We start from the raw sequence: 22815 nt of genomic DNA on the forward strand, positions 1-22815 counted from the left end.
TCTTCATAGTAAAGTGTAGATATTTTGTCAATTTTTACTTCTTAAAAAAAAAAAAAAAATATTTGTGTATAACCACTTACCGACTTTTAGATGTCTACTAGTTTAGTGATGTACCCGTCTCTTTGCCAGTAGCTCAATCACAAATAACTATCGACGTGCTAATAAGCGACGTGATAACAATTTCTCACCATGGTTGTTTATCGTATTCGCGATCACAATGAATCATCCGTGAACACCTAATATTAAATGTCAAAATATTTACATTTCGCGACGTATACTCCTGCTGCGCAATCACATATTTGAATTTCACCGGTGTAAATATGGAAAATATTCCAAAACAGCTTGCATTTAGCCGGCGGTTGGCAAGCCAAATGTGAAGAAAAGCAGTCGTCATAGTAATTGTAATTTAATTTTCACTTTTTTGTATTAGATACTCCTTACTTTTTTGCAAATGCAATATATTGTATTATTTCTTACAGTAAACGCCGATTTTTCGGCAGTGAACTGTATTTATTTACGAGGAAAACAAAAAACAAACCGACACGAGCTTTGACTTAGAGATTACACACGCGTTGACTTATGACTGCGATAACTTAAGCATGTTCATTATTGTTCATTGGGAACGCTCAAATCGCTCAAAACTCTCAAAGCTCTACTGAAGAAATATTCCACAAATCACAATTTATGACACCAAAACAATTATACGCTAAAACAATACTCACTTACAGATTAAAAAACTACTCTTACACAATATAATCACTAGATCCCCAACACAAAGACAACTTAAACAAATACAAACTAATACCACTTTTGGACAAAGGGATTTTGAGTATTATTCAATTAAAATCTATAACATACTTCCACTATCTAATAAAAAAAATAGTAACGAGAAAATGTTCAAAAAGGCTATAAAAAATGGATAGTGGAGCTAGGTAGAAGTAAAATGGATTGTCTCATTCGCCCAAACCAATATTGAATCAACTTCTCCACAAGTGTATAGCTTATGTTAGGTTTTTGTTTTTTCATTGTGCGTTTTGTAATATAAATAATATAGATGTACTTAAATAAATAATAAACATATATATGTAGTGTTTAAAACTTTCTAAAAATTTTGTTAATTATTTCTGTTTATTAAGTTAGTCTTTTTTGTTTATTCTCAAACGTAAAAAAATTTTTAAAAAAGTATTTTGTTAAGTGTCTTCGGCACGGGTTATCCCATTGAGGTCACATTATTTTTATTATTAATTATAGTTTGTAAGACAAAAAATATGAATAAATAAATTTAAAAAAAATAAAATACTTAGCATGTTTTTAAGCACGTCGATAGTCATTTGTGATTGAGCTACATGACACCAATTAAACCAATAGCAAAACCCATTATACACCTTCATTTTAGTTGTTGCACAAAAATATAAAATCAACACGACATGCAATTTATTAAGCTACCCTTACATGCACATTGGTTTCGGTTCTAAACTTCACTCCTGGCTGGCGGTCGAAGAACGACTAAATACGCGTTGGGCATGACTGCTTGCGTTTGGGCTTGAGTTAAGTGTCAACATTTTTGAGGACTCACGACTTGTGTATGTGTGTTAATATGTCAATGTGTACACTAAGGTGGGCCGATATTTTTTTTCTGAATTTCGAAATGAAAGGGGTCTAAAAAGTTGCCTTTTGGATTACTCAGAATGTGAAAAATATAAAAAAAAATATTCGATACTACTTTTGGCCCTCAACCAGAGCTTGAAGTTTTCGAAAAAGTCGATTTTTTGCGCAAAACCGGCTGTCATTTCGTATTTAAGTAAGAAAATCAGTCCAATTAAATTTTATAATGTGCAGTAATCTTATTAAATATGAATCTAAGGGCGTGAGTTGCACTTTGTTTCGTAATAAATGGGTAGCATTGTTTTAATAGGCCATTGTTTTCGTCAATATTAGCCAGGCGCTCAACGGAATCAGTTCCGCGGAGTGTAAACTTTTTGCATTTAGGTAGTTTTAAAACGTGTTCGAATTTGTAATGTGATTAAGTTATTTCTTTACTAACAAAAAATAATTTTATCAAAATAGATAAATAACAAAATGTTCAGACAGTGATAAACTTCAAACCTCGGTTGAGGGCCAAAAGTAGTATGGAATATTTTTTTACGTTAAATGTGATCCAAAATGCAACTTTTTAGACCCCTTTCACTTTGATGTCTAAAAAAATAAAAAACCTCATACTCTAGTGTACACCCTTTCACATAAAGCCAACTACACCATCAAAAAGTAGCAGAAAAACAATTTTAAGAGCGAATGAAGGTGTTATTTTTACCGACAACGACCTGAACCCAGCAATACTTTGCTATTGCTTGATATGAGTACATACTCGTATATTTATTTTAAATGAACACAATCGAAAGTTTGATATTAATTATTGTATTAAATCCAAATTAAATATGCACGTATACATTTTTTTTTGTGTTTCGTCGGTTGACATAAATTGTGAGGACGGAGAATATTGATAAATAGGTTTTCGAACATTGTTTTCCTGTCACTGTCTTGCAAATGCCTCCCCGATACTGTGCAAAAAAGACAACTGCATGTCAGACTTTTTGTTTTTGTCTAGATTTTAAGAGGGCATTTGAAACGATAGATAGAAAAAAACTAATACAAAAACTAAGAATACTTAGACTATCTAATAGTGCTATCAAACTGTTTCAAGAATATCTAAGTGAAAGGAACCAAATAACAAAAATAGATAACTCAGAATCGGAACCGATTGAAAATGAACTAGGTGTCCCCCAAGGATCAGTGCTAGGACCAATATTGTTCATTATATATATAAACGACATCACACAGATAATAAAGCACTGCAAAGTACGACTATTCGCAGATGATACCCTTATATATATAGCGGGAGAAAACTATGAAGACTCAATTAATAAATTGAATGAAGATCTACAGAACATATCGTCATGGCTAAAGATAAATAAATTGAAATTAAATGTTAGTAAAACAAAATATATGGAAATAGGTAATAAAGCACATGGCATAACAATGAATGTAAATATTGATGGTAAAATTATTGAAAGGGTTGATGAAATGAAATACTTAGGAATTATTCTTGACTCCAGATTAAATTTAACATCACACTTTGAATATATACATAAGAAAATTTCAAAAAAGATTTTCTTCCTAGGAAGAATTCGAAAAAAAATAAATAAAAAGAGTGCAGAACTTATATACAAAACAATAATTGCCCCTCATTGGGACTATTGCTCTACTATATTATATTTAGCTAACGAGGGAGACATAAACAAGTTTGAAATACTACAAAATAGAGCAATGAGAATTATACTGAAAAAAAGCAAATATAATAGTGTTGAAAAAATGAGAAAACAATTGAACTGGATAGGAATAAAGAAAAGACTATTGTATAATGTATTTGTATTTATATATAAAGTGTTTAATAATCTCATGCCAAAGTATTTTATAAGTGAAATTATATTAAATAGAAATGTACATAAATATAGGACAAGAAATAGAAATAGGATAAGACTACCACTAAGGAAAAAAACAAAATCACAAAATAGCTTAATGTATAAAGGGTTAAAACTGTATGATGAGATGCCTGAAAGTATGAAGAATGAAAGAAAACTTACGGATTTAAAAAAAAAAAGTTATGTTTATTGTAATAATGTAGTTATGTAAGAAATATTTAATAAGTATTTGTTATAATTGTAAATATATTAGTTAATATACAATGTAATATTAACTAACTTAAGTAAATAAATAAAATAAAAATAAAATAAGAATAGACAAAATCGACGTTTCGCTGTCCTGTTTTCCGCACCTCAAAAGTCAACCGATATCGCTATTTTTTTTTAGAGAGTATTAGAATGAAATGTTCGGTATCGGTACGTTTTGCGTTTTTCAAAAATATTTTGGATACCGTGCGCATAATAAACATTTTTTGCAAAAACGAAACAATAGGGACACGCCAATAGTAAATGTCCACAATGTGTAAAAAATCATTTCTTTAGTGTCATAATCCAGAGAGAAAATACGGGAATACGTTTGTGTGAAGAAAAGTCGGACCGCGTTTTTCTCCATTATTAAGTATACTTATAAAACTTTACTTCATAATGCTTAGAAACAGGTTCGGTGTTCTTAATTAAAACCATCTACCTATTAATACACAAAGACGCACCCGGAACCCTCTAAAATTATGACACTTAACTCATGCCGAAACGCTCAGTCCTGCCCTACGTGTATTTAGTCGTTATTTATTTAATTGCCAGCCGGTTTCGACGTGAGCTTGACATTTAATTCGAAACCGAAATACTTGGTTGTGTTGTGAAAGCGTGTAAAAACCGTCCGGAAAAACGTAAAAAAGATACCTACGTACTTGTTTATGATTGAATTCCAAAAGTTGAAATAATTAATTTTCAAATATATAATTTAAGTAGGTACTTGTTTATGGCTGAATTTCAAAACTGTAAATATTTCATTTTCAAATATAGAATTCTTTTTGCAAATGTTAAACTCTGCTTTACTTACCAACAGTGGTGCATTTTGTGTAAAAATCTATTTTTCTACAGCATTTCAAATGTAGATAAAAAATAAAAATATTTTCCAAATGTAACACCCCAACTAAATATTCCAAATTTAAACACTTACATACATCGAGGGTTAAAGTTTTAAATTTGCTACGAAAACGGCTTTGGCGAGATTATGTAATAATATAAAAGTTCGCTGTTAATTAAATATATATCGTGAATATACAAGAAAAACTGGCCAAATCAGAATTCTTGTTTGTTGGCAGATCAAGATTAATGTTTTTACATACCTAGCACATAAGCTAATAGTTTTGCTATTTGATACACTTTTGTTTTTAAGTTTCTTCTGCTTTACATACAGAAAGCTTTTGCTTAGAGACATTTCTCCTTTATCGCACTGAGAGTGTTCAATATTTAGGAAGAGCGTATTCTCTCAAGGACAAAAAACATTTTCAAGAGAGAAGTTAAGGACTGGATTTTCCTTGGTGGGAGGGATTTGAGTAGGAACTCCTGGGAGATTTTCCGAATGTTTGAGTTTACTGTTTACCATATTGATGTGCCATATATTTGTTTTTTTATTGCTATTATTATTGTGGTGTTTCTGATCCTATATAATATTAATCATCATCATCATATCCTTTCCGAACCTAATGGTGCGTAGGGAACTGCATTTGTACACCAACCGCAGCGTATCTTGATAATTTTTGTTACATGATGGTAAGATGTTCATTCTTATGCTTCAGGCACCAGTCCAGGGGCTATGAAATATTCTAGTGAAAAACACCCTTTAAAATAAATATTTTGTATCAACCATGTCGGGAATCGAACCCGAGACCTCTTGCATGGTATGCAAACGCGCTGATCATTACACCACGAGGCCGTGATAATATTTGTTATGATATACTCTTGTATCTGTGTCAACTAATTGCTCGTCCCGACTAAACACAGGACTTTTAGTCCCATGGAGTTGGGACTTATGTCTCAAATAATATGTAATAAACATTCTTTAAGTAAATAAAAAAAAATAAATAAATAATAAATAAAACAAATAAAACAAAAAAAACAAATAAAACAAAAAAACAAATAAAACAAACAAAACAAATAAAATAAATAAAATAAATGAAATCAATGAAATAAATAACCTAAATGAAATAAATGAAATAAATGAAATAAATGAAATAAATGAAATAAATGAAATAAATAAATAAATAAAATAAATAAATAAATGTTAGCATATTACAACAGAGATGGTTTAAGTGGCCACTTTACAAACTGTGTAACATTTAACATTCTGTCTATGTTTAAACATCCACGTTTCCTCAACTCCTCCATCTGTTGACTTTTGTGAAGTAAAAGAGCTGAAACCTCAAAGGCGAGATTCATCCAGCATTGCCTAGTAGGTGAATAGGTTCAACCGGATGAATCTCCCCAACATGATAAAGGTTTTAGCTCTTTTACTTCACAAAAGTCAACAGATGGAAGGGTTTAGGAAATGTGAATGTTTAGACATGAGCAGAATGGTGAATGTTACACAGTGTAGAGTGGCCACCTAAATCAGCCAATGACAGGTCACAAACCCTGTAAATGCCTAGACTTCCATATTCCTTTCTCGAAAATGTTTTCCCTCTGTTGCAACAAATTTAGTTTTAAATAAAAACTAATTCATTTTAATTTAGTTAAAAACAACTACAGCACAACATCATTGTACTTAAGCTAGGGTTTCCTAGGACAGCGGTGCCCGTATCTTAACGGCCGTAGTGAACGGTGATGCGGTGGACAGTCGTCGTAACGGTGACCAGAAAGTGGTTTCCTAGAAAAATGGTTTTGACAACACCGTTAAAAAATAAAACCACTGTCTAGTCACCGTTACGACGGCTGTTCACCGCATCACCGTTTACTACGGCCGTTAAGATACGGTCACCGCTGTCCTAGGAAACCCTAGCTTTACAGAGGAATATTTTTCTTTAATGAAATGAACTAAGGAAATAAAAAGTGCAGTCGGGTATACAACATATTTAAGAAAGAAGCGAAAAGTTATATTTATAATTCTTTTTCGTGAAGGACTGGTTAAAAACACTTTTTTTTGTAATTTATATGTTATCCTAAAAATATTAATAATTAAAATAAACAAATTACTGTAAGACGTCACTCCCCATTATGTACAGAATAAGTGTTATCTTTTCTTTTACGTAACGGGAAACGTTAACGTATGTATATGTTAACAATATTTTCAGTGTATCCAAATTTTTGTAGACATGGACTAGATTCAACTCCCTGTGGAGCTGTTAATATTAAAATATTACAACAGAGATGAAGGACATTTTAGAGAAGGTAATATAGAAGTCAAGGCACCTACAGTGTTTGTGACCTGTCATTGGCTGGTTTAAGTGGCCACTTTACACACTGTGTAACATTCGCCATTCTGCCCATATTTGAACAGCTATATTCCTTAAATTTTTTCATCCGTTGATGTTCGTGAAGTTAAAGAGCTAAAACCTTTATGTATGCGGGAGAGATTCATCTCATTGAATTAAAAAACAAACAAAAACTGTAAATCGATCAAAATAATACTGATTTTAAAATACTTATAATTTATTTAAATAAAGAAAACATTAGCACAAGGAATATATATATATATATATTTTAAAATATAAAATATGCCTACCTATTAAAGTCCTTTTTACTCGGAGTAAGAATGCACTACAGCTGTAGAGACGCCGTTTCGCTCTATTGCATAAAACAAAAGCGTTGCAAATGTATGGTTTGGATTTTTGGTTTGACGACAGACATAACGGACGTTTTCATCGCTGCGTTTGCGATTCTCGACCGACGGCCCATTGTTTTGCTGCAAACTATAGCTTACTTCGTGATTAATAATCCTAGAATGATTTTTGTCCGCGTGGGCGGCTCTACAGCTTTATTACTCTGAGCCTTTTTAGTAGAGATGCTACGAATAGTGATTTGGCCGAATACAGAATATTCGGCCACGCTCTCGGCCGAAGCTCCGAATATTCGGCGGCCGAATGTTCACTGTACATAATGGCACCATTTGATAAAAAATCGCAAATAGAATATTGTGAGATTTGTAGTGAAGATAATAAACTGGCTGTGTGTTTGCTGTGTATCAGCAAGATCTCGCGAGGCATTATTTATGAGGAAAAACGCAATCTCTTGCTACCAACAAATGCTGAAAAGAAGGTTTTCATTCATTACATCTTACCACTGATAGAATTTAAGTATTAAACTTATATTTAAAAAAAAATATTGATTGAATTTTTTATGATCCTCATTACTTTTTACTCTATTTTTACTATGTCTTTATCTATGTATTTTGTTTTTACTACGGATTTTATCGAGTTTTAAATATATTTTTATCATGTTTTTTACTATGTATTTTATTTTTACTACGTATTTTTCTGGATTTAAAAAAATATGTTTTTTATTATATTTTTACTATGTTTTTTTGCCATGTATTTTACTATGCTTTTCACTACATTTCTTACCTTTATTTATTGTTTTTATGAATAAATTACTGTTTTTTATATATTTTTTTACTAGCTTAGAACTTAATAACCCTAGTTAGATAGTCAAATCAACTCTGTAAACATGTATAATGTTATGCATGGAAATATGATAATAAATAAATACAAATAAATATATACATTTTTGAGTAATATGCGCGTTTTTTTCATGATTTGGTATTTGGTCGAATAGTACGCGGTATTCGGCCGAATACCGAATATTAAAAAACAAATATCCGAATAGGCTGAATACCGAATAGTAGCCGAATTACCAGGCATTTTTTTTTATTATAATTTTTTTATAAAAAATAAGTATTAGCGTTCTTATAATTTACCCGAAAATTTCAATTTTGGTGGCCGTTTTCAAAGAGTTGTAAATAACTCACTATTAGAAAATAGAAATCAAGTTGGGGTAGAGTGGGGTTTGAGCCTCGGACCCCTGTCCCGTGAATCCGCAGCACTAGCCACGGGACCACCACCCGATTCTATTCTACTTTTAAGATAGTGCGACACGTTGCGTGTCATGGCCGACACGACGCGACGCCGACGGACGACAAGGTCGCCTGTCCGTTGTCCGTACATTAGTCTCCCATACATAAAATTACAATTAAAATCGTTATTGATAATTCTTCATGTATCTTGTCTTGAAATATATTTTAATTGGCTGTTTCGCATTATAATCTGCGAACTCGCAGTGTGGTGGTTAGCGCGCTGTACTTCGCGCCCTGCACTGCATGCATGCATTATATTATAATAATATTATATACTTTTTTTATTTACAATAATTTAACACGAATCTGATTTTAATTTTATTTTATTAGGTAACTCAATAAAGATTCGTACTAGAAAACATACACGAAATGTTGTTAAATATTTGTATAAAACCACTTACAGACTTTTCTATATCTACCGGTTTCGAGACGTACCCATCTCTTCGTCAGGACACTAATTAAACCAACATGCAAAACCCACTATACACCTTCACTATAGGTGTTGCACAAAAATATAAAACCAGCACGACATTTTTAATCAAATTTCTCTTCTGAAATTTGTATTACTGCTAAAATCGCTTTAGTGAAATTTTATCGACTACTCTTGGTTTAAAATCTTCTCCTTATATTGCTTTTTCAAATTTTAAAGATTACTTGCTATTCCTGTTATTCTTTCTTTTTTCTCTGCTGCATTGACATGTTTTTATACTTTAAAACTACTTTTAATTACTTATATTATATATGTATATAAAATCAATATATTGCTGCTCTTACTATAATGTGCAATTAATTTTAAAGATGTTTTTTAAATTGACTTAAATTTATTGTCTTATGTTTCACTTAAAGATTCTTCTCATCGTTTCTTTGAATCCCTTAAAATATGTATATGTATATTTATGTTTTTCCTTTTTTAAAAATGTCATTACTATTTTATTTTATTTTTACATCTGAGCATGTTTTTCATTCTTTATTTTAATTCTTAACTTTTAATTACTTTTACAAATTTTCTTCATTTTTAATATTATTTTTATTTGTAAATACTAACTACAAACTACAAACTTTAAAATAACTTTTTTTACTTAAAATTTTAATTTTTAAACAACTTCCATTTATGTTTTTTTCCTTCTTTTTTTGTACTTTCATTAACAACCTTACATATAATTACTTTATAATATGGAAACTTCACTGGTCCATTATAGTTAAGTCTAACTGTGTAAAATATTAAACTTAGAAACTGTGCTGTATGTTTTCTAAATAAAAGAAAATAAAAAAAATAAAAACGTATTTTAATTAGATTATAAAAATATTTTATGTTGTTTGAGAAATATTATGATGGAAGGAAGAGCTTGAGTTTGTTAGGTTTATTTATTTATTTATGCTTTATTAAGTTAGTTCATAACATTTTAAGAACTAATATAAACTTTTAATAATATTACAATTTTTTTTATCAAAATTTCTCAATTACATATTTTTTCAAATTAATTTTAAATATTTCAATTTTATCTATTTCTTTTATTTCTTCAGGTAACTCATTGTACAGCTTCAATCCCTTGTACAATGAGTTTTGAGATTCTGTTTTTTTCCTCATTGGTAATCATATCTTTTTTTTACCCCTTGTTTCATATGTATGACATTGTTGGTTAAATTTTATTATTGTTTTTATTTTATTCATCCCCTTAATTATTTTATGGATAAAAATTGCCACATTATATTTAATTTGTTGCTTTACTGTGAGCAAGCCAATTTCTTTGTGCATTCTTTCTACATTGTATTTTTTAGTATAATCCTCATTGCCTTATTTTGAAGAATTTGTATATTTTGAATTTATCCTTCATTACATAAAAAAAGAATGGAAGAACTATTATTGTTTTATATACAAGAATACTACTTTTTTAATCTATTACATTTCGTAATCTTCCCATAAATGAAATTTTTTAGGGTGACCATTACAATGGAACATCGTATAACGGGCTATATTGAAAGGTTCTTTGATTATTGATAAAAGGAACATTCTTTTTCAAAGCTTTCCTAATGCGAAATATTTTCATATAATTTATTTTTAACCCTTTATTATTAGAATGTAAAATTTTACTCAAGGATCTTTATTAATGCCACGATTCAAATTGATTAGGTGATTTGCAAATTCTGAGATCTTGTTATTGTAAAGACACCTCATATGTTCTTTAACACGAATATCAAAATTTATTGAGGTTCTTCCAACGTAAACAAAAGGACAAAAATTGCATTTTAATTGGTAAACACCTGAATTATTTAATGAGCTATTTTCATCTTTATTATTAAGCAATAATTTACCAATATTGTTATTTGTACAAAGAGCAGGTTTGATATTATTTGGTAAAAATTAGGGTACATTTGTGGATATAGTATTTACGTAAAGAATTCTTTTCCATTATCATTATATTATAATTACTGTGACAGGATATGAAAATTGTTTGATTGATTTTTTTTAGTTTTCTGTTTCAAAGAGTATTTATTAAATCTATTGTATATTCATTATTAATATTATTTTTTTTCATTAAATTCAATTCATTTTCGTACGTATCGAAACCGATAGAAATATTTATTTTTTATTTATTTATTTATACTTTTACATTGTTTGTATTTTTTTATACAGAATAATGTTCCCTCACTGGGGTGTCCCGTTCCGAGGGAAACATTTTACAAAAATGTGAAAGATAATAATATTTAACAAAGTTTAAAAAAATAACAAAATAAGAACAATAAAAAAAAACGTAATTAAACCAATTAACCTAATTATAATTAACATAATAAACAAAATAAAAAACAAAAATATTCGTAAAAAACATAACCAATTTATATAGACTAATTAATAACATTCATAAACAGTGCATACATTTTACATATTTGGCTTGATCCACTCATCGATCCGTGCGCAACCCACTTCCACTATCCATTTCTTAATAGCAATTTTATATTTTGAGAACTTACTTATTGTCCTTATGGATAATGGAAGTAGATTGTACACTTTAACCGAGTAGTAGGTCAATCCTCTTTGACCGAAGGTTGTTTTTTTTTTTTTTTGCAGCATCAGGGAAGGTAGAGAATAATGTTTACGTGCGTATAGTAGTAACAAAGCTTTTGCATAAAGTTGTTTTATAGAATTTACATTGAGATTTTTAAATATACCGAAAGAGCTAGTTCTGATTGGGACTCTACAAGTCGGTAAGTGTTTATATACAAATATTTAATAACATTTAGTAAAATGTTTGGCCACAAAGTTAATACTGTAAATATAGTCATAGAAAGAAAACATAGAATTTGAAGGTATTTATCCATACAATTTTACATGCATTATTTAATTATGGAATTACACAAAATAGACAGATTTTTTAAAAGTATGTTTTTTAATTTTCTTATATATACGATACTTGTTAACTAAGATTTTTCCAATGATATTATTCGCAAAAGTTGGGAGAGTATCTTAATTAGATTACCTTCAGGTTTAATTGTAAGGTATAATTTTTTAAAATAAAGATTGTTCACGCGATTTGACGCGAATCACAAAAAACCCTTACCTGAAGAATTATGCTTCAAACGAATGCCGAGTTTTGAAAAAAACGGTCTTCAACAGGGAAATATCACATACTACAAATACCGATAAAAATATATTAAATGGAATTAGAATAATTAATTGTATTTTCAAAATCAATATGGATATTTTTTTTTTTTTTTTTTGTTTTTTATTTATTTTCTTTTATTTAGGAAACATACAGTACCAGTGAAGTTTCCATATTATAAAGCAATCATATGTAAGGTTAATTATGAAAGTATAAAAAAGAGAAGGAAAAAGAAAAACATAAATGAAAGTTGTTTAAAAATTAAAATTTAAGTGAAAAAAAGATATTTTAAAGTTTGTAGTTTGTAGTTTGTAGTGAGTTTGTACAAATGGAAATAATATTAAAAATGAAGAAAAATGTGGATATTGTGGAGAAATGTTTTCACACATAAATGTAAAAAAGAAATTCAATAAAAATACGTTCGTAGAAAAACGCGTCGTGTTTGGCCTTGGTTGTTGTGACGTCAAGATTCGTGATATTTTTCCACACAAATTTTAACGGCCAGGAACAAATAAACATGAATCGTGACGTATTAGGGGCGTGGCCAATGGAATCACAGTTTTTGCGGGAATTCAAAATTACAAATTTAAAAGTATTTTATATGCTACTAATAATTAGTAATTTTTTTCCGGACAGTATTTCAAAGACCTTTATTACTTAAAAAATGTAAAAAAAGTGATATTCCTCTATTATGACTATAATTCCTCCGACAAATCAAATCCATAAGGAGAAACATTCCTATGGACGCAACTAAAGCTCTTGTAAATGGTTATGTCGTTTCGCGTCTAGATTACCGCAATGGAATATACGCAAATCTCACAAAATACCAAACTGAAAAACTTAAATTTGTTTTCAATGCAGCAGCGAGGCTTTTTACGGGAGTTGAAAAATATTCTCATATCTCACAACATCTTCGAGATTTGCACTGGTTAAAAAGCCCAGAGATAATAAAATACAAGCTTTGCTGGACAGTATTCAAATCCCTCCATGAAATGGCTGCAAGATACCTATCGGACCATTGTATTAGGAAAAATACATGTCAAAGAAAATCTACTCTTAGGTCAGCATTTGATTCAGGCAGAGGAAAACTTGTCGAAATCCGGCGCTCCCCAAACACTAGGTTTGGAGATCGGCCCCTCTGCCTGGAACCAATTGCCTTCACACTTGCGAATCATCGACAGTCCCAGTCAGTTCAGTAGCTCAATCACAAATAACTATTGACGTGCTTAAAAACATGCTAAGCATTTGAGCGATCACAATGAACATGCTTAAGTTATCGCAGTCATAAGTCAACGCGTGTGTAATCTCTAAGTCAACGCTCGTGTCGGTTTGTTTTTTGTTTTCCTCGTTAATAAATACAGTTCACTGGCGAAAAATCGGCGTTTACTATAAAAAATTAATACAATATTTTGCATTTGCAAAATAGTAAGGAGTATCTAATACAAAAAAGTAAAAATTAAATTACAATCACTATGGCGACGGCTTTTCTTGACATTTGGCTTGCCAACTGCCGGCTAAATGCAATAAATTAGGCGGCCTTCGTAGTGTAGTGGTCTAAATGCTTGACTCACACACGGAAGGTTCCGGGTTTGATTCCCGGTGAGAATACGAAAATTTAATGTGTTTTTTCTCAAGCCTGGGTGTCTGTGACGTAATTCACCACTGTAATTGGACCTCCTGGCCTCTTGTGGTGCAAAAAAAAAATCGCACGACAAATAATAAATAAATGAATAAAAATAGCAGTTTTGGAATATTTACCATTTTACACCAGTGAAACTCAAATATGTGATTGCGCAGCAGGATTATACGTCGCAAATGGTAAATATTTTGACATTTAATATTAGGTGTTCACGGATGTTCCATTGTGATCGCCAATACGATAAACAACTATGGTGAGAAATTATTATCACGTCGATATTTATTTGTGATTGAGCTACTGATCTCAATTCAAATCTCACTTCTTTCGTTTATCATAGCCTCAATTGTTAGATTACAGAATACCGGGAATGAATATGCATCACATTTTGATATATTTAGTTTATCTCTGCCTAACTTAAAAAATAAAGTGACCAACATATTTTTATCAAAAAGAGCAAATCATCTTCAGAAGATTGGGTTGGAATAGTTATAATTTGATTGATTAATGTATTTTGTTATTGTATAATTTCTTCAAAATATATATGTATTTCAAGTAATTAATAATGTGTACAGTACGAGTATATTAATATTTCATACTCGATTTTTTTAAAATATGTTTATTTTTAAGCACTCTTTATACCACATATATGTAAATGGCAGAAATGCCGTATATAAATAAATAAATAAATTTATATCATATGTAACTAAAGGTTAGTTGGAATGTAAGTTTACGTTTACGTATAAAATTGTAGCGTCCTAGAGGTGATTTTTCACAAAAATGGCTCTATTATAAATCAGCTAATTATTATTATTATTATCGGCTACTATGCCGTCTCAGATCAGCCGTCTATATATTGATAAAATAATTATACATAAGTACCTACCCATCACATGAATGGAATAACTCCAGTACCTGTAAATGTTTATCATATCTGGAAAACTGTTTATGGTTTTTGGCCAATATGTTTACGTAAATATTTCGTTGGATACATAATTGAATAAGCATAGAACATTCTAGATTTGAATCAATATATCACAGCTACTTTTGGATTTTATTTTACTGATTATACAAAAAGCTTAAATATGTTCGTCTTTCGTATTCGTCGTTCGTATCATCGTAATGTAAATAAATGCTTTATGCATCATAAACCCGCCGAGACAGAAACGTTAAGTGGGGGTATTAAAAGCAAATTTAGAAATCTCCACCAAAAACGGAAAATTAGTTATTGATGCCAAAATGAACTGTACAAAAAAATACTACCCACCTAAATAATAGCGTAATTCAAAACCGTCTCTAAATATTGCAAAAATGCAAAAACAATTAAAAATTAATACAACTTTCGGTCAAAGAGGATTGACCTACTATTTGGTTAAGGTGTACAATCTACTTCCATTATCCATAAGGACAATTAATAGGTACTCACAATGTAAAATTGCTACTAAGAAATGAATAGTAGAGGTGGGATAAATAATTAGTAATAAAATAATGAAAAAATATTAAAATAATGAAAACTAAAAAGTAAAACAATAAAACGATTTATCACGTCCGCTAGATAATGGCGTCGCTTTTTAGGAAACCATAGCTTTATGTACTTTTCTTTTATTTTGCTCCCGTGAGCCCACAGCAGCCGAGCAGCTGCGGCCTTTTGACAGTTGTCTGTAAATAAACATCGCACATGGACAGAATGGCGGGAATTCCGAATGTTACAGAACACTTTTCACATTCGTAATTATTGTTCAAACGCGGTTCGAAGAAAATGTACTATTTCGGATTCTCGTCATAGAAATCAGGGCGCCGCATTATGGAAAATGGTAGAACAACAGCACATCATAAGTGTTTTTTACCAATGTTACTACAGACACATTTTAATATATATTTTTAATAGTTTAAGAGTTAAACTATAACATAACGTTAGAATTTTAAATTAAGTATATATAATTAATTTTTTTCAACGCCACAAACTGTATTTTTTTACGGATACCATTTTAAATTTAAATAGATGCGAAGGTTTTCACGGTCACTGTTATCAATATTATGTATCTTTTTTGGGTGATACCGTGTATGTTGGATTTGATCCGACGTTTCGGCTACCATTCCCTGAAGATGGCTCCTGCAATGGTAGCCGAAACGTCGAATCAAATCCAACATACACGGTATCACCCAAAAAAGATACATAACATTTTAAATTTGTTCACTTATCACTTTAAAAGTTAATTTCTTATCAATCTTTGGAGGAATAGATATAAAGTATTTTTATATATATATCTGAAAAGTTCATCTTTTAAACATCATAAAACAACAAATTTTTTTTTCTTTATACAGGATGTTCATTAAACCCTGTCACATCCGAAACCACGATGATCAGTACGAGCAAGAAGACATATTGGCACATTAAAATAATTTTTTAAAACTAATAAAATTTAAAAAAATAAAATATCAAAAAAAGCAAATGGTTGCTTACTTCTGTAGAGGAGATACGGGGGGGGGGGGGAATCTGATACTGCGCTGTGCTCCCCTCACTTCTCCCCTGCAGAAGTAAGCAACCATTTGTTTTTTTAAATATTTTACTTTTGAAAATTTTCTTTGTTCTAAATATGCTAATATGTATTCTTGCCCATACTGATCATTGTGGTTTCGGATGAGACAGGGTTTAAAGAACACCCTGTATAAATATGTATATATATATATATTTGTCGGCCTCGTGGTGTAATGTTCAGCGCGTTTGCCTACCATGCAAGAGGTCTCGGGTTCGATTCCTGACATGGTTGACATGAAATATGATTCAAAAGGGTGTTTTTACACGAGAATATTTCAAAGCCCCTAGACTGGTACCTAAATCGTAAGACAGATCACTTTACCTTCATGTAACAAAAATGATCAAGATACGCTGCGATTGGTGTACCAATGCAGTGCCCTATGCACCATTAGGTGCGGAAATGGAATGATCACCCATATCTCTCCATGCTTTACATTTAGTGTTGTTTTGTAGTCCTTTTATTAAGTATTCATAAAAAAACATTTGTTAAAATTATCTGCCAAAATTTGTCTATCATGAAGTTATTGTGAAAAATGTGATAAAAGTCAGAAAGCCAAAAACCGCCATCTATGGCGGTTTCAAATGTAGACTATGAGAAATATTTTCAAATTAGTTTATTATTCATAATTGAATCATTTATTGCTATTTTTGATAGGTATTTGTTATTTTGTAATAATAATAATAACCCATCGATATTAAAATAATTAAATTGTATACATATTATACACTTAAACTAGCCAGCAACATGTCATAAGTCCTGTAAATGCCTAGATTTCCACATTGCCCATTAATTACTTCATGGCGATTGAGATCTATTGATATTGATATCTATCAAAAAGTTATTTCATCCGTCTCTAAAGAGATTTTGGTCTCGAATCCCAATTTAAACATATTCTAAATATTTAAATTTATTGACAGGTCAAATTGAAAGGACAAATTAATGACAGGTCGTAAGCCCTGTAAATGCCTAGACTTCCATATTCCCTTCTCAAAATTTTTTCCCTCTCTGTTGAAATAAATTTAAATATGAACAACTCCCTAGGGAGGAAATCCAGCCAGTCTGCAAGCATTTGGACATAATCAAACATTGTTGATATTCTAAATATTTCATTTTATTTTTTTCACATACGAGTTATATATATTAAATTGAAGTAAATAGATAGATAAAAAGATTTGTGCATCGTAAATTTGTATGGGAAAACTGCGTTTCGTTTAACCTTAATAACGTTTGTGCTGGCTGACCATTTTGGGCAATCTTGTTTTATGATCTTCTCTACAGAAGAGCATATTTTGCACCTGTCTCTCGTGTCACCAATACTGCTATCTCTATTTTTTTGTTGAATTCGTCCAAACTTTGTAATTAATTTGTTTTGGTTTAATTTCAGGGTCCTTTACGTCAGTGTGTCCCGAGCTGCTGACGATGGGGGACGCACTGATCTGCTCCGCGGGCTTCCTGCACCTCGGAGACATTGTCTCCCTGTTTGCGGAAGGCAGCGTCAGCGGCTTCCTTAGTACCCTAGGGTGAGCTAAGATTACAGCCCTTTCCAGAAACTGCTCATTGTGTCTACGCTGAAAGACGAGAGAGTTCACGACGCTACTACGGGACTTAAACCAACTCCTTTTATTTGTTTTAAAAAAAATATAAAAGTCGGCATTTATATTCCTTTAAATTTAGCTTGATTAAAATGACAGCTGCCAAACTAATGTCAGTAGTGATGGGAAATTACTGATCACTGATCATGTACCGATCAAATCGATTTTATCAGTTTTTTCACGCAAACATGAAACTTCCGAAAATTGATATAATAACGCAAAAACAAGCCTATTATAGTGTGTTTTTAGACAATTATTCACCAAAAAATAAGACATTTATACTTTTTTTGAACAACATCATATGAATTGTTTTTTTATTCGATCTATTTGTCCCATCTCTAATGTTTTTGCAAAATGATGTAACCTTGTAAGAACGTCGTTAATAATTAGGTTTATTTCAGTTTTAAAGCAGATTTTATATATTTATGTTGATTTATATGTCAAACATTGTATATTAAAAAAATTAACATGCTAGATATGAATGATTTTTCGTGTGTCAATATAAATCACTCCCTAGATGTTACTACAAAGTTATGTCGTCACTTTTGCTGACAACTGTCATTCTAATCAAGCGATATTTTAAGGAATATAGCTGATTGATTACCTCAGCTTATTCCTCCGTACAAAAAAGTACACTAAATTTTACATCTTTAACCCAAGTCAGCTTTTTTATTACTAAAACAAGCTTGCAGACTAGAAATATTTTTTAAAAATTGTCTATTTGGAAATCAGTATTTGGAACATTATTTCTGAAGGACTGTTTTCCTTTGATAGGATGCCAAAACGCAAAAACAAGCCTATTATAGTGTGTTTAAGACAATTATTCACCAAAAAATAAGACATTTTTACTTTTTTCATGAACAACATCAAGTTAATTATTTTTTTATCCGATCAATTTACATTGACTAACTTGTCCCATCTCTAACGTTTTTGCAAAATGATGTAACCTTATAAGAACGTCGTTAATAATTAGGTGTATTTTAGTTTAAAGGTGACTTTTTATATTTATGATTATTATGGCATTGTATCAAAAAAATAAATTATCACGCCAGATACTAATGATTTTTCGTGTGTCAATATAAATAACTCCTTTGACGTTACTACAAAGTTATGTCGTCACTTTTTCCGACAAATGTCATTCTAATCAAGCTAAATTTTAAGGACTATAGTTCCTTTTGCTATTTATATAAAATCGGCGTAAAATGAACACAAATATAATGGAAGTGTCGTGTCAAAATTCTAAGAACAATCTAACATGTTTATTTAATACACATCCTGTATAATATATTCAAAATAAATTATAAATGTATTTAATAATTACAGTTTAAATTCTTTTACAAAATAAATAATAATCTCTTGATATAAATAATGATTTTTTATAATAAATACTTACTCACCAATTCGTCGGTACTAAATTAAATTCTCACACTTTTTTGAAAAAAGCATCCAATTTCATTTGCTTTGATTGTGGCTTCCTTTCTTGCAGAATCATAGCATCAATTGCAAATATTTAAATACATTTTTTAATTTTAATAATAATAATAAAATAAATAATATAATCATACCTTTTTATACGGTAATAGAATAAAACAACTTGTAAAAGTGTGACTGCTATTAGAATCGCGGCGCCGACTGTCGTCTGGTGTCGACCAAACCGGAGAATCCCACGCCGGCGCCAACCGGTGTAATTGTAAATCGGCGTAAATTGAACCGGCGTAAAACTACGTTTATCTGTACATATAGGAAACATTAGAAGAATTCGCTATGTACAACTTATGCACACACACCGATTATTTCTACTCTTGATATGTTCATCTTCAAGTATTTGATGGACTTGATCGTGCCATGTCTTTCTTAGTCTTCCTCGTTTTCTGCATCAGTGAACATTCGCATCGTAGATCTTTTTAGCCGTTCTTTCGCTGTCCATTCTCTCTACATGTCTAAACCAACGCAGCATCCCTTTCCTGATTCTGTCGATAATGCATGTCTCAGCCTTAAATAGTTCACGGATTTCGACATTTGTCCACTTGTCACACATCGTTTTACCACATATTCGTCTGAGAGATCGCATTTCGACAGCATTCAATCTACTTTCATCATTATTTTTCCAATTCCATACTTCGCTCCCACACAATAGGGTTGGCACTAGAACTCCATTGTGATATTTTTCCCAATGTTATTTTTATTTGTATATAACCACCTACCGACTTTTCTATATCTACCGGTTTTGAGACGTACCCGTCTCTTCGTCAGGACACCAATTAAACCAACATGCGAAACCCACTATACACCTTCACCATAGTTGTTGCACATTTATATAAAACCAACATGCCATGCATTTTAACAGGCATCCCTTACATGCACTGATTAGGTTATGAATATATTTGATGTTGTGGGAGAAATAGGTGAAAAAAGAGGGAGGGGATGAAGGGAGATGCGTGAATTTCATGGGTATAGGGTGAACATCGCAATGGAATATATAATAATTGGCTATATTGAAAGGTTGTTTGATTATTGATCAAAGTAGCATGATTTTTCAAAGCTTTCCTAATGTGTCCTGACGAAGAGACGGTTACGTCTCGAAACCGGTAGACATTGAAAAGTCGGTAAGTGGTGGTTACATACAAATATTTAATAACATTTAGTAAAATGTTCGACCACAAAGGTAATGCTTTCAATATTAATGATATTTTTCTTCTTTAGGTTGGTTGATGACAGGACCGTTGTGTGTCCAGAAGCCGGGGACCTTAACGATCCCCCTAAAAAATTTAGAGGTAAGAAATTAGGCTATCGGGAGCTGTTAGCACTCCCCCCACATATACGTGAAAGGGATTTTAAAAAAACTAATTGTATTTTAAAAATCAATATGGAAATTGTGTAACACACAATTTTTGAAAATTTGTCTTTACAAAAACGCGACATTTAAGGCCTGGACAATTGTGATGACATGATTCGTGACAATGTTCTATTTAAATTGAAACGGTCGCAATCAAATTTGCAATGCACCTAAGGCCTATTGCAATAAACCGTTTTTGCTGGAATTAAAAATTATAAAATAAAATACCGAATAAATTCCACAATTTTTATAGCTTTATATTTTAACTACCTCTGATGCAGTGAGGAATTTTTGCAAGATTAAGACTTATTTTCATAATCAACCATACTTAACCATTATGTCATTTCTTTTGTCGTTAATTTTATTATTTTGCTTTGCCTTTTTTCACGTACTGTTTACTTTCAATTACTGTTTTATTGCTATTAATATCATGTCAATTTGTTTTTACCTGTTATTTTCATAAATAATTAATGTTTTAATTAATGGCATGTAATTTAATGTTTATGCCTAAAGAATGTTTTATAAATAAATTGTTTTTCATTTAATATTCTACATGACTTATACTAAAGTCCGAGGAGGAATTAGGGCGTGGGCCGGGCAATTAGAACAAAAAACATTGAAGTCACATAATTATTTAATAATCCATATTTTAAATGTTTTTTTCTTTTTATTCTTATCAAAAGCCTATAAATCCAAAAAAACAGCAATAAATTATATGTTTACTTCGAGAGATGCATTTTAAACAGTTTTATAACTTCAAACCGCTCTCCTGAACAATTTACCAAATGTGACTTCCAGCATTTCAGCTTTAAGGTACAGATTTATTGAGACACAAATCCCAATTCCATGGAACCAAAGCCTGTGTTGAGTTAAGACGAACATAAGTATGCATAATACTTAAACAACATACATATCACCATATACAGGGTGTTCTTTAAACCCTGTCACATCCGAAACCACGATGATCAGTATGAGCAAGAAGACATATTGGCGCATTAAAATTAATTTTTAGAACGACGAAAATCTTAAAAAATAAATTATTAAAAAAACCAATGGTTGCTTACTTCTGCAGGGGAGAATTGAGGAGGGGGAAGGGGGAGTCTGATACACCATCAACTGCGCGACTGTGCCCCCCTCGCTTCTTACCTGCAGAAGTTAGCAACCATTTGTTTTTTTAAATTTTCTTCATTCTAAATATTTTTTTGAATATGCTAATATGTCTTCTTGACCATACTGATCATCCTGGTTTCGGATGTGACAGGGTTTGAAGAACACCTGTATATTATTCAGAACAAAAACATCTTTAAAAAATACATGACATATCAACATATAATAAAAAAAACATTTGAAGGACATAAAGAAAAAAATTGAAATTCTATTCTACTATTCAAACTATTCAAACATTTATAATAAATTATTGTCTTGTTTGTTTCTTTATAGATTGCCTTCTGAAGATATGTCCCATGAATCGTTACTCTGCCCAGAAGCAATTTTGGAATACTGCCAAACAGACTAATACGGACACAGGCTTGTTGAAGAGACTACATGTATGTATTTGTTGCGTTTTACATTAATTCTCCGTGTCCGCGCGGATTAAGGATACAGTTCTTTGTGTGCTATAGAACCAGAATCCCGACGAGCGGGCCTAGGTAAAAATCCTGAATTAGGAAATTGAGTGGAGATAAATTGGAACTTTTAATTTTAATAATATAAATATAAATAAATTGGTCGGGAAAGGTATTGCGCCTGCGCACCAATGGCGACGGGCGAAAATAAAGGTCCCGCGCAAATTTCTTTAATTTGTTTGAAATCGCTTCGAAAATAATAAAAATATTTCAATAAAAATTTCCACATACTAACTCAGCATATCCGAGCTATAAAATTACAAATCAAAACCAAATATTATTTGTAATTCAACATTATTATGGTTAAATTTTTAAGTAAAACTCGATTTCTATTTTATAACACTACATATTTTGTATTTTATTTTATATTTTGTATAAAAAAAAAGATTTGCATTGTTATTTGATAATTATGTACGTATAGTTAAAACCTTAACAAA

At 30.9% G+C, this 22815-nt stretch overlaps 1 protein-coding gene across 3 annotated transcripts in view; it reads left to right on the top strand.

Moving 5' to 3' along the window:
* Positions 1-22815, top strand: part of Itpr (Inositol 1,4,5,-trisphosphate receptor) — a 151510-nt gene that overhangs the window by 9575 nt on the left and 119120 nt on the right. For all 3 annotated transcript variants that reach the window (XM_088228019.1, XM_088228020.1, XM_088228021.1), the window contains exons 2-4: positions 17710-17845; positions 20621-20691; positions 22194-22300. In XM_088228019.1, the coding sequence (XP_088084145.1) occupies positions 17745-17845; positions 20621-20691; positions 22194-22300 (279 nt within the window). In that variant the 5' untranslated portion in view covers positions 17710-17744. The remainder of the gene's footprint in view (positions 1-17709; positions 17846-20620; positions 20692-22193; positions 22301-22815) is intronic.

This window comes from Micrasema longulum, unplaced genomic scaffold (genome assembly GCF_059751315.1).
Source record: "Micrasema longulum isolate JH-2025_06_02 unplaced genomic scaffold, ASM5975131v1 h1tg000554l, whole genome shotgun sequence".
Taxonomy (NCBI): Eukaryota; Metazoa; Arthropoda; class Insecta; order Trichoptera; family Brachycentridae; genus Micrasema; species Micrasema longulum.